General features: G+C 36.6%; 1 protein-coding gene across 3 annotated transcripts in view; it reads right to left on the bottom strand.

Moving 5' to 3' along the window:
- The window catches only part of LOC114652500 (anoctamin-2-like), a 406,460-nt gene that overhangs the window by 296,721 nt on the left and 94,960 nt on the right, over nucleotides 1–14,779 (bottom strand). For all 3 annotated transcript variants that reach the window (XM_051920300.1, XM_028802904.2, XM_051920313.1), the window contains one exon: nucleotides 11,088–11,186. In XM_051920300.1, the coding sequence (XP_051776260.1) occupies nucleotides 11,088–11,186 (99 nt within the window). The remainder of the gene's footprint in view (nucleotides 1–11,087; nucleotides 11,187–14,779) is intronic.

Genomic DNA, 14,779 nt, shown 5'->3' with positions numbered 1-14,779 from the left:
CAACATTTTTACATTAACTGAATGCAAATAAATAAGTTGCCTAATGGGTTTACAGAATAAGATAATAAAGTACAATGTTGAATAAAAGCTCTTCATTATAATTGGGCCTCTCTGCTAAGCTCTTGTAATGAACCAAGTACTTTCTGGTTACATCCTTATCTAATTCCAGATGTACCAATTATTTTTATCATTATAGTTTAAACTATCACCACACAGTACACTACACTCTCTTGTATTTTATTAAAATATCGCTGACTGCAAAACCCAGCTGCCATAGTTTTAAACTTTATGATTACTGCTGCCTCTTTTCCTGCAGTCTCCTGCATACAGGTGCTCTATTGTTGTCAATGAGTTTGGTAATTGCTATATACAAACTACTAATCATTAGTAATTAGGGAAAGTGAGGGGACTAAAAAAACAGAAGCGAGGACTAACTTTTTTATTTGTGTCAATATAAAGTTAATCACAGTTTGATTCAACAGTTCAGCCACTCTGTTCACCATGTATTGCACTTTAAGACTGAACAAAAGTTCATAGATGTTACACTGCACATATTCTTCATACTCAGATACTTACTTTGTGTCATTTCAGGTAAGGAAGACCGACTTTCAAGGTAAAGTAGTTCTATTCATTAAGCATGATGCTCGAGTTAGACATGTTACATGTTAATTAGCTCATGCAAGTACGAATTTCACTGCAGTGCCCTGTGCAATGGCACCATTTCAAAGTTTCAGACTCCAGGCACCTGCAGCCATAACCGAACGACCAGGGGAAGGGAGAATTGAGAAACTTTTTACAGTAATGTCTTGCAAATATATAAAGTTCAATGCAAAAACATTAACAAAAACAATAAAAATAACTGCAGGTGTTATATACAATAATTACATTGACTCCAAAGCAAAAGAGTGATAACAAAAAAATCCAACAAAAGTAAGCAAACAGCCTTCTTCTTCTTCTTCAGTTCACAAAGGATGGACAGAAAAATAATCAAAAATAAACAGTGAGAAAAATTATGCATAAGGACAATGATGAACAAATGAGCACCCACAAACACAGATTACTTCCATCCAAAAATATATACAAATTGGAAGTAAACTGTCCTCATTAATATATACAAAATTAAACACAGTGTCAATATTTTAAACCTGCCTTCCCCTCTGAATGCATGTGCACGTGCTTGCAACCACATTGCACTGGCTGCTTGTTCACCTGTACAGGCATGTTATGCAATAAACTTTCTCCTACTTTCTTTCTCTGCATGCAATCTCTGAACTCAGTGCTCTGCTCTTTCTCTCCCAAAGCAGCTTTAGGCCATGCGATTTTCCAATGAGCCTCTTCAATTTCAAAATGCACCTGTGGGTAATATAGCAGCATTGGACATATGCCTCGGCATAGTACAGGTTTGAACCCAGAGAAGCCCTCTGACTTGCAGGCCTTCGAGTCAGTAAGCAACTCAGAAGGGGGCACTAAATGCTGGTGCAGCATTGCCCCACCACTGTGTTCTCACTCGCTGGAGCATAAAAACCATGATAAATTATAAATAGCTATAATAATCGCTATTTTAAAAAAAAGTGTCTGCAGACTCAGCTTATAGCATACACATGACCATAATGACCCTATAAATGTATGTATTCTTTTTCTAAGGAAGCAGCCCTTATTAAACTAAACAGTCAAGCAATACTTTACTCCAGAGAAGAATTTTCATGGTAGGCCTTAAGCAGATCATGCTAGGTTTAGTAGATCACTAACTCCTCAGTGTTATGCTAGCAAGATATCATCAGTTTTGACAAAAAATAATGAACAGCGCAAGATGTGCCAACAAGAAAAGAGACAGGTTAATGCAATGTGGTCTACTTTGATGAATAACAGAAAAAAAAATCAAGGTTGTATTTAAAAATCCACAGTACAAAAGTCTGCCCTAAAGCCTAAAAAATGATGAAGTGAACAAAGAGAAGACATCAGGAATACTTTGTAGTTATGGTCCCGATGTTAATAATCCATTTAACATTAATAGCAAGGCCTAAAAACTAGGGGAAAAATCAGAAAAAGTAAAGGAAAAGAGAAAGTGAGAGAAAAAATATACTGTTTAACAAATATTCACATGGCCTTGCTAAAACAATTGTAGAGGAGGCCAGGATACAGCCAGTGTGCCAAAAAAAAAATCAAGAGTACTTTAAAAAGGCATGTACTCTGGGGTAGGTATTGAAGAAGTAGAATCTCCAAAATTGAAAAACCCAACTAAAAAAGACAAACTAAAAAAATGTAAAAAAAATCCTTTGCAAAATTAAATATAAACTAAAACAAAAATATATTTTAAAACTAAAAAAATAACTGCTCCCAAGATAGTTGTATCTATTTTGGATAGTATGGAAGAAAGTGCCTTTCCCATTAAACTGAAAGAGGGAAGAATGCTACTTTGTTCCAAAGGAGCAGTCCTCATCTATTGAGTAGTTTAGAACACTCCTGCGTCTAGAAGAAGGAGATTTTCTTCCAAGTATTAACCATAACATTGGCAATTTTTATGATTAAAATAAAATAAATAGATGAGTCCATAGAGGAAGGGAAAATACAAGGCTTTTCATAATACACATGGAGAGGTGAAATCAGGTACCTATAGGCTGCTCCTTAACCTGGTGGCACATTATACAACTTCTAGTCAGAGAGGATGTGAAACATTATATTACGACTCTAGCTGTTGATTGAGTCACGTGAGGATGTCAGATTATACAGCTATAAATCTCAGGGCATGACAAATTACATGACTCAGTGACTACTGTGTGACACAGTTTCAAATTTTCAACGTATTGCCAAGTTCACTCTTTTTTCAGGCAACCCACAGTGTGCTGCCTGACAAGCCATTGCTGTACTAATGCTTTCCAGGTACAGCAAGTTCATCCTAATCTCTGCCTTTTTTCCATTCTGTCATAGTATATAACACATGATACATTAGACAGATCTCTGTTTGCGGGGTCCAAAACACCCACTTTCCTTATTCATCATAGCTGAATTATATGCATTATACTTACAACTGTACTTAATTGATTCTGAACTCTCAGACACACATAACCTACTCCTACAACTTAAGACAAATTGAAATCTGCTTGATTTTGTTAGGGAAAGTTGCAGAATAGTTGGACTAATTCACTGGGTATATAAGGCTACACAACTGCCCCTCATTTACCATTATGTAAATGAAGTCTGTGACAGAAAATCACTGAAAAAGTGACCGGGCCTTTAGGGAGTTTGTGGATGATCTGACAGTAAGATGTATCTCCCATGTGCAAGCAAAAATGAAGTTCAATCCGAAAAAGTCAAGATATATTGTGGTAACGAAAGACAGATTGACCAATAAATTCAGAGGCCCAATCCAATGTGAAAGATTTCAGTTAACAGAGGAGAATTAAGTTAAATGTATGTTTAATTGGTTAGATTAAATATAATCTGTCAGAGCTGTGGAACAACAAAGTAAAGTGGCTGAATAAGACTGATGTGCCACAACTCCTCAGGAAATTCAACGCTTGGTTTTACCAACACAGGCTGTTTCCTATACGTATGTGGCTGCTAACATAGTGAATGAAGAAGTGGACAAAAAGATCAATGGCTACACTAAAAAATGTGTGGAAATCCCTCCACAAAAATCCCTCCTAATCTGTCCACTATCCATGTACCAAATTCAGATGTCATATACCAAAGCATTGCAAAGTTATACGCTTTGCAAAGTTATACTGTTTGGCGTAAGGTGTTCCTCTTTTTGGAAACATCAAGTGGCTTTCTGGAAACATTTAGTCTCTTCCACTTAAACACATTTTTTAGAAAAAAAATGTAAGTATACACACCAACACATGCACACTCTGAAGCAACAAAGTAAACAATTTGTAACTAGGTAGTATAATAATGTACTTATCCAAAGTTTAACTTTCAAAATTATTCTTCATGTCAGTCCTTGAAACAATTTCTGTTTTACCCCTAGAAACAGAGAAAAAGTACATTTTGTACAATAGACTGGGATTTTTGTGCTGCAACTCACACATCTTCTCCTGCCTTCTGTTGAAGTTGCCCCACAGATGTTCAGTGCATTCTTATTTATTTGGTTTTTTTTTGTTGTTGCTTCTTTTTTCTTGCATATTGCATGTGGAATAAATCAAGTACATAAGTACATTTTCATACCAGCTTGTTCAAGTGCTGATTTACATAGGCGAGGACAATGCCTTTGCTGGCGAAAATGCAGACACATACACCTAAACTAGTGTTTCTCAGCCACTTTTGAGTCATAGGTGGCAGTTGCTGGGTCAGAGCACATAAAACTAGTTCACAGTAAAATCTGTCCTGCCACCATCACCACAGAGATCAACTGAGTAATGCGAGATTTTTATCCTGTTTTTAATCGTACTTCTTTCACCAAACAGTTGCTTCACAATCCCAACCAACACCTCCCATGGGGCCGCACTTCGATTACATTTCCCATTTAATTTCTGGTTGGTTCAGGGACAGTGGCGATTAAAAATGAGAAAAATAATATTGCACGTCACAATTGATCCCTGTGATCGTGAACAAGCCACTAGCTGAGAAGCCTATTTTTTTTTTTTTCTTATGTGCTTGTGACACAGCAACATGAGCAGCATGGTACAATAACATTTGAATGAAAGGGGAGTCCTCAATTGCAATTTCAGGAGCCACAAGTACAGTGTAGCAGTACTCACAGATATGCTAAAAACATTGCCTGCATTTTAACTTGAAGTTAAAAGAGCACTGCTGTGTAAACATGCTATAGGGTGAACGTGCAGCCGACAGCATCCAGGAATGAAAATTGAACCCTTGTCACTTGAATTGTAAACAGTGCATTGCGACAATAGAAGCAGTATTGCATCGAGTCCTTCATCAAAAGCACATTGTCAATACTAGAATCAAAACTATAATCAGTTAAGTATCTATAAGTGTCCTGCTTTTTGCGCACAGCTTTGACATGTAATATAAATGACCAATCATAGACTGATACACATCTTTAGAACAATCTAAAACTCAGATATTGAATGGTAATGAGCCTTTCACTGTATGTGGCTCAAAGTTGATGAGATTTTTAATTTATATCAGATTAAGTCAGTTGTGACGAATTGCTCACCTTGGTCTGCATATATTTGCAAATTGCATATTTTAATAATGAAAGAGAGCAGACAACACATAAACTTATAATTTATTTGAAAGAATATACTCTTAAGTATGTACAAATGCTATTATTTCTTTTGATTGATTTGTTGGTTTACTGCAATGTAAGCAAACAACTTTGAAATATGGTTGTGTCCTGCTAACAAGACACCTCATTCATAAGTGGCTATGTGGGTTGTAACAAGATCCACAAGTACAAGATCTGTGGAAAGATGGGTAGTATGGATCACATCTTTTGATTTAGAATAGAACTGTCACAACGAGTGGTATAGTTGTCATTATGACAAAGTCTTAGCAACAAATAGCAGATACTATGGAGAAAGAAAAAACATCTCAAGAAGCATATGTGCAAAATTTTAAAAACATTTCTGAAAGATGGTGAAAAGTGTTCAAAGTCCAGGAAAATAAAAGACTGAATTTTCCTTAACACCTCTACCATGGAACAAGTGAATGGTCCTTGAAAAGAGGGAGAAATTTCCACAGATAGTTAAAAAGCATTAAGAGGTAATATTATGATGTGGTCTGTTGAGGCAAAGAAAATTAGTTTCATTAAACTTGCAATGCCATGGGATGAAGGATGTGAAGAGGCCTACCATTGAATAGTGTCAAAAATGAAGGTCTGGTCCTAGACTGCAGAGCGAAAAGGAGGAAGATGTGTATGTTTCTTAGTCAAGGTTTGAATCAGAATATTGCCTGCAGAATCAAAGCTGACTTCTAGAAACAAAAAACAGCAGTTCAGAGGTTGGGTAAGTCAAGTGACAGCCTCATGCCAGTTCTATAATTGATGTGAGGATTAAGTTTGAAGTCAGGAGATAATGTACAGTAATTAGTTTTCAATAATGAGCTGCCAGCAGGAGAGTGTTATGGATAAAGGACAAAATCCCCCATGAATACTGGGCCACATCAGATGACTATTATTTACTAAGGCAATTATTTACTAAGGACAGTACCAGTGAATGCATAGAAGGACATATTATTTCTAGTACTTAGTGTTAGCCCTAGCAGAAAGTACATATTTTCTCAAGTCCACTGCTTTAGTAACTAAAAAAAATGTACTCCTTATGAAGTTGAAATACAGACAGTTTATCAAATAAATGTTTTGAACTGTTTTAAGCATCACTGAGCCCACTTTGCTTTCTTTTGATGTCAATGTCCAATTTTGTGATACTATTTATTTAATTAGGCTTCTTTTTCATCATTTCACTGCATTTCATCATTGATATAATAGTATTCTACAACTCTGTGATGGTCAGTGTGATTTTCAATGCTGTACTGTGTTGGACAGTGACATCACTTTAAGGGAGTGCCACCGAATCAAGAAGCTAATTAAAAGGGTAGGCTCAGTTATGGGTCACACTCTGAATTCCCTGGAGGTAGAGCAAAGGAGAGAAATCTGAGTACCGTTATGGACAATTCTGCACATCCTCTCTCTGACACACTGCCACTGAGCACTTTCTGCCAAGAACTTATTCAGCAGAATTATGTCAAGAAATGCCACTTAAACTTCTTCATGCCAATGGCAATATGTCTGCAAAATGTCTCATTGTTAATGTAATTGTCAGAAATTTTAGTTGTTTTTTTTTTCTTTTTTGTAATTTTGGTTTGCATTTGTTGTTTGTCATAATATAATAATATTATTCAATTACTGAGCTTCTGTAAAAAGCCAGATTTTCTCCGGGGGCAAATATAATTCTATATACCTATTAAAAACCTTTGAACAATTTGATTTACTATTATTCTTTATGATTTCTTGGTTCTTGACCCAAGCATGAGTATTTCGACTATTGTACTTTGGGCTGTGATTTTTAACACACTGTCAGTTAGTCTTTTAGTTATGACTATGGCTGATTTGGTTTCATTCCAATACTAACCATTACATTAGATTTCATAGGATGCTTGGTCCAGACAACAACTTTTTCATATTGGAAAGCTACTCTATATTGAATTGTATGATATCCAGTATGATGTGGGGTTGTTTATTTTTCCTCTGGTTAATTTTAAGAAAGGAGTGTAACATAAGCAAAAAACATTTTACAATATTAGAAAACTTGTGACAGTAAAAGGCCATTCAGCCAAATAAGCTCCTCCATCTTATTCACCTAGATTGTTCAAAATAGCATCAAGTCAATAATCTCCTACTCAGTCCTACACTGGATGGGAGGAGAAATGGGGTAGAAGTTATTCTGAAGGAACAGTATGTCAAGAGTGTTTTGGAGGTGAAAAGAGTGTCAGGCAGAGTAATGATTATGAAGCTGGAAATTGGAGGTGTGATGATGAATGTTGTTAGTGCATATGCACCACAAATTAGGTGTGCAGTGGGTGAGAAAGAAGATTTTTGGAGTGTTGGATGAAGTGATGAACAGTGTATCCAAGGGACAGAAACTGGTGATTGGAGTGGATTTCAATGGGCATGTTGGTGAAGGGAAGAGTGAAGATGAGAAGGTGATGGGTAGGTATGGTGTCAAGGAGACGAATGAAGAAGGTCAGAGGATAGTGGATTTTGCCAAAAGGATGAACATGGCTGTGGTGAATACGTATTTTAAGAAGAGGGAGGAACATAGGGTTACGTACAAGAGTGGAGGAAGATGCACACAGTAGATTACATCCTATGCAGAAGAGTCAATCTGAAGGAGATTGAAGACTGCAAAGTGGTGGCAGGGGAAAGTGTAGTTAAGCAGCATAGGATGGTGGTCTGTAGGATGACGTTGGAGATCAAGAAGAGGAAGAGAGCGAGGGCAGAGCCAAGGATCACATGGTGGAAGTTGAAAAAGGAAGACTGCAAGGTTGAGTTTAGGGAGGAGGTAAGACAGGCACTGGGTGGCAGTGAAGAGTTACCAGACAGCTGGGAAACTACAGCAGATGTAGTAAGGGTGACAGTAAGAAGGGTGCTTGGCGTGACATCTGGACAGAGGAAGGAGGAAAAGGAAACCTGGTGGTGGAATGGGGAAGTGCAGGAGAGTATACAGAGGAAGAGGATGGCAAAGAAGAAGTGGGACAGTCAGAGAGATGCAGAAACTAGACACGAGTACAAGGAGATAAGGTGCAAGGTGAAGAGAGAGGTGGTGAAGGCTAAAGAAAAGGCGTATGATGAGTTGTATGAGAGGTTGGACACTAAGGAGGGAGAAAAGGACCTGTACCGATAGACATAGGGACCGAGCTGGGAAAGATGTGCAGCAGGTTAGGATGATAAAGGATAAAGATAGAAACGTACTCACAAGCAAGTAGAGTGTGTTGAGCAGATGGAAAGAGAACTTTGAGAGGCTGATGAATGAAAAGAACGAGAGAGAGAAGAGGTTGGATGATGTGGAGATAGTGAGATAGTGAATCAGGAAGTGCAACGGATTAGCAAGGAGGAAGTAAGGACAGCTATGAAAAATGGAAAGGCTGTTGGTCCAGATGACATACCTATGGAAGCATGGAGGTGTTTAGGAGAGATGGCAGTGGAGTTTTTAACCAGATTGTTTAATGGAATCTTGGAAAGTTAGAGGATGCTTGAGCAGTGGAGAAGAAGTGTACTGGTGCCGATATTTAAGAATAAGGGGGATGTGCAGGACTGCAGTAACTACAGGGGAATAAAATTGATGAGCCACAGCATGAAGTTATGGGAAAGAGTAGTGGAAGCTAGGTTAAGAAGTGAGGTGAAGATTAGTGAGCAGCAGTATGGTTTCATGCCAAGAAAGAGCACCACAGATGCAATGTTTGCTCTGAGGATGTTGATGGAGAAGTTTAGAGAAGGACAGAAGGAGTTGTATTGCGTTTTTGTGGACCTGGAGAAAGCATATGACAGGGTGCCTCGAGAGGAGCTGTGGTATTGTATGAGGAAGTTGGGAGTGGCAGAGAAGTACGTAAGAGTTGTACAGGATATGTACAAGGGAAGTGTGACAGTGGTGAGGTCTGCGGTAGGAGTGATGGATGCATTCAAGGTGGAGGTTTGATTACATCAGGGATCAGCTCTGTGCCCTTTCTTATTTGCAATGGTGATGGACAGGTTGACAGACGAGATTAGACAGGAGACCCCGTGGAATATGATGTTTGCTGATGACATTGTGATCTGTAGCAATAGTAGGGAGCAGGTTGAGGAGACCCTGGAGAGGTGGAGATACGCTCTAGAGAGGAGAGGAATAAAGGTCAGTAGGAACAAGACAGAATACATGTGTGTAAATGAGAGGGAGGTCAGTGGCATGATGAGGATGCAAGGAGTAGACTTGGCGAAGGTGGATAAGTTTAAATTCTTGGGATCAACAGTACAGAGTAATGGGGATTGTGGAAGAGAGGTGAAACAGAGAGTGCAGGCAGTTTGGAATAGGTGGAGAAGAGTGTCAGGAGTAATGTAAAGTGTCCCTATAAGTAAAATGCATTATTATTATTATTATTATAATTTGTGTCAGACAGGTATCAGCAAGAGTGAAAGGGAAGGTCTACAGGACAGTTGTGAGGCCAGCTATGTTATATGGGTTGGAGACGGAGGCACTGACCAGAAAGCAGGAAACAGCGCTGGAGGTGGCAGAGTTAAAGATGCTAAGATTTGCACTGGGTGTGACAAGGATGGATAGGATTAGAAATGAGTACATTAGAGGGTCAGCTCAAGTTGGACGGTTGGGAGACAAAGTTAGAGAGGTGAGATTGCGTTGGTTTGGACATGTGCAGAGAAGAGATGCTGGGTATATTGGGAGAAGGATGCTAAGGATAGAGCTGCTAGAGAAGAGGAAAAGAGGAAGGCCTAAGCGAAGGTTTATGGATGTGGTGAGAGAGGACATGCAGGTGATGGGTGTAACAGAACAAGATGCAGAGGACAGAAAGATATGGAAGAAGATGATCCGCTGTGGCAACCCCTAACGGGAGCAGCCGAAAGAAGAAGAAGATTGTAGAACAATTACAAACAACACAAAAAACATGTACAAAGGGAAAACAGTGGAGCATGAGGAAATTACACCATTGACAAAAAAGGAAGAAGACTGAAAAACAATAAGACACCATCAAGTCTTACCATAAGTTACCAAAGTTATCATGATGTAACTTTATCTTTTAACTACTACCATAATAGAATTGTTCCTGGTCATACACATTAAGAACCTCCCAGCCCATAAAATTTTTTGGCTCAGTCACTGGACAATCACATTTTATAATTCAACTCTATATCACCCAGATCTTCAAAAACTTCCATCCAACATAAACTGCACTTAGTTTTAAACATATATACAGCAGTAAACAGCATGAATGCAACTCTAATTACTGTTATACTGTTTTATGCATTTTCTATATTAAGGTATCGTGTATTGCTCTTGTACAGTATATAAAATGTTGGAATTACGGCATATATTGTATATTTTGCTGTGAATTGTATGTTGCTATTGTTATATCTATGGGTGCAACACCAAGATCAAAAACTACCCAACAATATTCCCTGGGAATGAAGTTCAGTTCTTGGCAGAGCGCATCTCTAATGCATATCGCAAAAATAATACATATGGATTTTACATTGTTGTAGGTTATTCCAGAAATTATATTATTATGGAAATCCTTACCAAATTCCTGCCCAAACCAGACCAAATTTGTTTTGTTTTTTTGTGTGTGTTTTTTAAACATAATACAGACAAATGTAAACTTCAGTCAATTATATATTTTTTAGGTTTTTAGAAATTTGCCAAGATGTTTATCAATCTAGTAACACATTAAAAGTTTCTCATTTTAAAATTCTTTAGTTTATTGTAAACTATGTCTGCTAATTCAAAGGTTATGCATAACAAGTGAAACAAACAACCTGAAAATTAGCTTCCCAGGTTAAGAACTGCATTTAAAAACACAATAGTCCTGCCTTTATAACAGGGAAAAGTCAAAAATGAATACATATTTGAGACTTCAAGGAAACTATCTTGAAACAAATAAACATCAATGTACATTTGAAAAAGAAAATGTGATCATACCTTTTTTGTTGGCACTTTAATTTTCAGGAATTCTGCTTCCCTACTCAGAACATGCCATGGAGCGTGTATTCGGACAAATCCATTTCCGTGATTTTTTGTCTAAGTAATAATATAAAAAGAATTGTTGAAAAAATGGCATTTGCCTTAGTAAATTCTTTACACATGAAAAGCAACACCTCAAAACAACTCATTGTGTTCATTGTCTAAATGCAGCCATGTTCATATATTTCATTCTGACGATCGACTTATTCTAAATATTTAATTTACAGTATTTATAAGAGTCAATTAAATAGTGCAGACTATGAATTTGTATTTTGGGATTATGAGTAACTGGCATGACAGATTTATTCACCAGAGCATGACTTTGCTTCTGCTATCTTTAAGTAGAAAACAACTAAAGGAAGATAAGATGACTTTACTAAAAGGAACATTTAATAACCAATATACTGAGGAATAATACATTAAAAAGTTTTGTATTTATTGCATTTGTATATATTCACTCTTTTTTAGAATTTGCTTGCAATTATTGAGTGTAACATTTTAGAAGTAATCATTGTGTGTGATAAAGATTAAAATATTTAAATGTGCAGTCTGTTTATTATGTTTATTACATATTTCACTTTTATCCACAGTATATCCAGCAACAGATTTTTTGGGCTTCTTTGGATGTTTTATTTTCAAAGAAACAAAGTCTTTTTATATATACCCACTTGTACATAACTTTGTTCAGACTTTAACTAGACAATAGCATTTTGCCACATGAGCCCCTCATACAGATAGTAAGACACTGATCATTTTTACCTGACCTCTGTTTCATAATTATCTGTATCTTTTGTGCTATACTACTGTACCATATACTGTATTGTCACTGCATTTGTCATGTTTCTGCCCAAGAAGTATATAAACTTAAACAACATAAACTTCAGTTATGGTGTTAAACACAGTGGGAATCTAAAAGAAGGATATGAAAATTAAGAACTTAATATAATTCTAAGTTAGAGAGAAAAAGATAAACATCACAGAGGAGACATTACTAAAAGCCACAATACATTTTTTTTAATCTCCTTCTGAATGCTGTTGGCTCAATAAAACACACTGCATTGTCATCAAAATTCAGTATTCAAACAGTATTCATATTCAGGCCAATCTTGAGTTTGCCACAAGACACACCAGTGAATCACCTACATTTGTGGGAAAACATGGCGTGTGTTTGTAATTGGAGGAAGGAGGAAACTGATTTGTCCTCTACTGTAATAACAGTGGGATTATATGGTCTAGAGCCCAGATGCATTGGATGCAATACAGGAACTAACCCATACCCCCCTACACACACAGACAGTCAACAAAGACTTCTCACTTAACTTAATATGTTTGTATTACGAGAAGAAACCTGTACTGCTATGAGGAAAAGTCTAAGTAGACACTGAAACTATGTGCAAATTATGGTGTAAATTAAAATTTTATACTTTTATTTTAAAACTATTTTAGGCATGTTGCATCTGGTTTTCCCAGAAAAAGAGGAAAACTTGAACAAAACAAAGCTTTTACAAGTCAAGGAGCATGAACATCACAGTCAAGGATCCAAAATCTATGCTCAGCATCAAACCCTTTCCAGTGAAATAAACCTGACTGCCTCTTCTACAGAAATCAAGTATTTCCTGGACTTCATATCCAGGATTACTATCAATTTTAGCAGAAGTAGAGTGAAGAAGAAATATGGTACATAGGGCTATGAGAACAGGTCTTAATCTGGAAGCATGAAAACTTGGATGGGTCCTAAACTGAGCAGGGAAAACTCTTCTTAAAATCTTATACTGTCCAATGTAATGTGGACCCAGTTTAACAGAAGAATATCTTCAAGCAGATATCTCTTGTAGACTGACACTCTTCAGCCCCACTTTAAAATGTAGTACTACAAGTCTCAACTTACAGTTGGCAAATTGTTTGGCTGAGGCTCCAGCCATCAACAGGTGTTCCTGAACCACTTATTCTTAAGATTTAATAAATGTTCTGATAAGCTGGAAATAAATGATGAGGTGGACACAACATTAAATAGCTTAGACTTAAATCCATAAAAACACTTAAATGGGGATATAGCAGTAGCCATAGTGAAAAGATTATTTCTTGAAAGTTCAGCAAAATTTAACAAATCATGCCAATGAGAAGCATTTGCAATATAACAGATGCTTCTCCAGGTCGTTGTTAAATACATCAGAGAATTCTTTATATTTAACTGAGTACTCTATACTAGCATCAGTTGCACTCAAACATAGCCGACTGAGATAACTAGAGACAAATGTTTTTTATTTCTAAACAAACATGAAGAATTAACCTGTCTGAAGCATACAAATTATTTTGCAGTTAGCCTAGGAGCAAATTTTTGTTACATGTGCTAACTTTTGTTTTGTTTTGAATTTATTTTTCTGTGCGTGTATCTGTAACAATCACAAAAAAAAATATTACAATAAAATGAATAATAGAGTTGGCTTCAGAAGCAAACTAAGCCATGTCTACCTTTTCTGTCTACATGTTAATAGTTAGTTGTAGTTACCTTGCACTCAGGCTGATCAAACATAGACCTAAATTCTTCTAAAAAATATTCCAAATTGTACCAAAAAGGAAGGCTGCTATTTAAAGGAGCTGAAGCCCACTAAAGAAGCTGTTCAGTTAACAATGAAGTTATATGTGAGATATTATTTCAATCAGTTGCAGTGTTAGCCTGTAGAAACATAAAATACCCTATACTAGTTATGAATGGTTAGGAAGTGCCCTACAGCGAACTGGCTTACCATTAAAGAGCTCCTGCTGAGTAATAGGCACTTCTTTAAGTACTGGCTATGGAACAATCTTTACAGCAGGTCACTGCTGAAATACTGTGAACTCATTAACAAGTTTCTGCACTATTGCCTTTACTAGACTGCTTTTGCAGTTGCTCAATCATTAATAAACACCCTTTTGATCTTGGGGTCATTCATAGCATGATCCTAGTATTCTGTTGTATACCATTTTGAAACAGTAAAAGAGTGAAGCTGCCAGATGGAACAGTAAAAAATGTTGCACTGCACCATTTTGTAATAAACAGCAGCTGGCAGTAATAAATAAACAAGTAGATGGCAAAAGAGAAAGTAGCAAAAGAATTAAAAAAAAATGTTGCAAAGGTTTACCATTACCAGCGAATCAAAATAAGCAGGCAGAAAACAAAAATATTTTGTGCAGGAGAACACAGCAAAATCACAAAGCCTTGAAAAAAAGGTCAAAGTAAAAGTAATACTGAAGTAAAGTTTAGGAATTATCCCAGTACTAGGAAACAGGCAAAACAGAAGTACATGTTTTATACTGGAAAAACAATGACATCACACACAACCAGATGCAGGTCATGTGATCAGCAGCCTCTTTAGCAATAAGGGAATCTAAAAAAACAAAATGGCAGCATTTACAAAAGTATTCAAAATGGCAGTAACAGTTACAATTATGGCAACATATGTATACAGGATTGTGAAAGAAATTCACTGATACATTTTTTTAACAAGGAAGGAGACTCCCTTCCTCCATTCTTTAAGAATAAAAAAAGACAAAACCAAAAACCAGATTTTAATGAAAACATTAGACATGGAATTAAAACTAAATCAAATCATATGCATGTATGTTTGTGTTGGCTGCAACATACCTTTCAAGCAAGTTTTAAAAAAAAA

This window comes from Erpetoichthys calabaricus, chromosome 1 (genome assembly GCF_900747795.2).
Source record: "Erpetoichthys calabaricus chromosome 1, fErpCal1.3, whole genome shotgun sequence".
NCBI lineage: Eukaryota > Metazoa > Chordata > Cladistia > Polypteriformes > Polypteridae > Erpetoichthys > Erpetoichthys calabaricus.
Note: the sequence above shows the minus strand (reverse complement) of the source record. Positions and strands in the feature narration are given on the sequence as shown.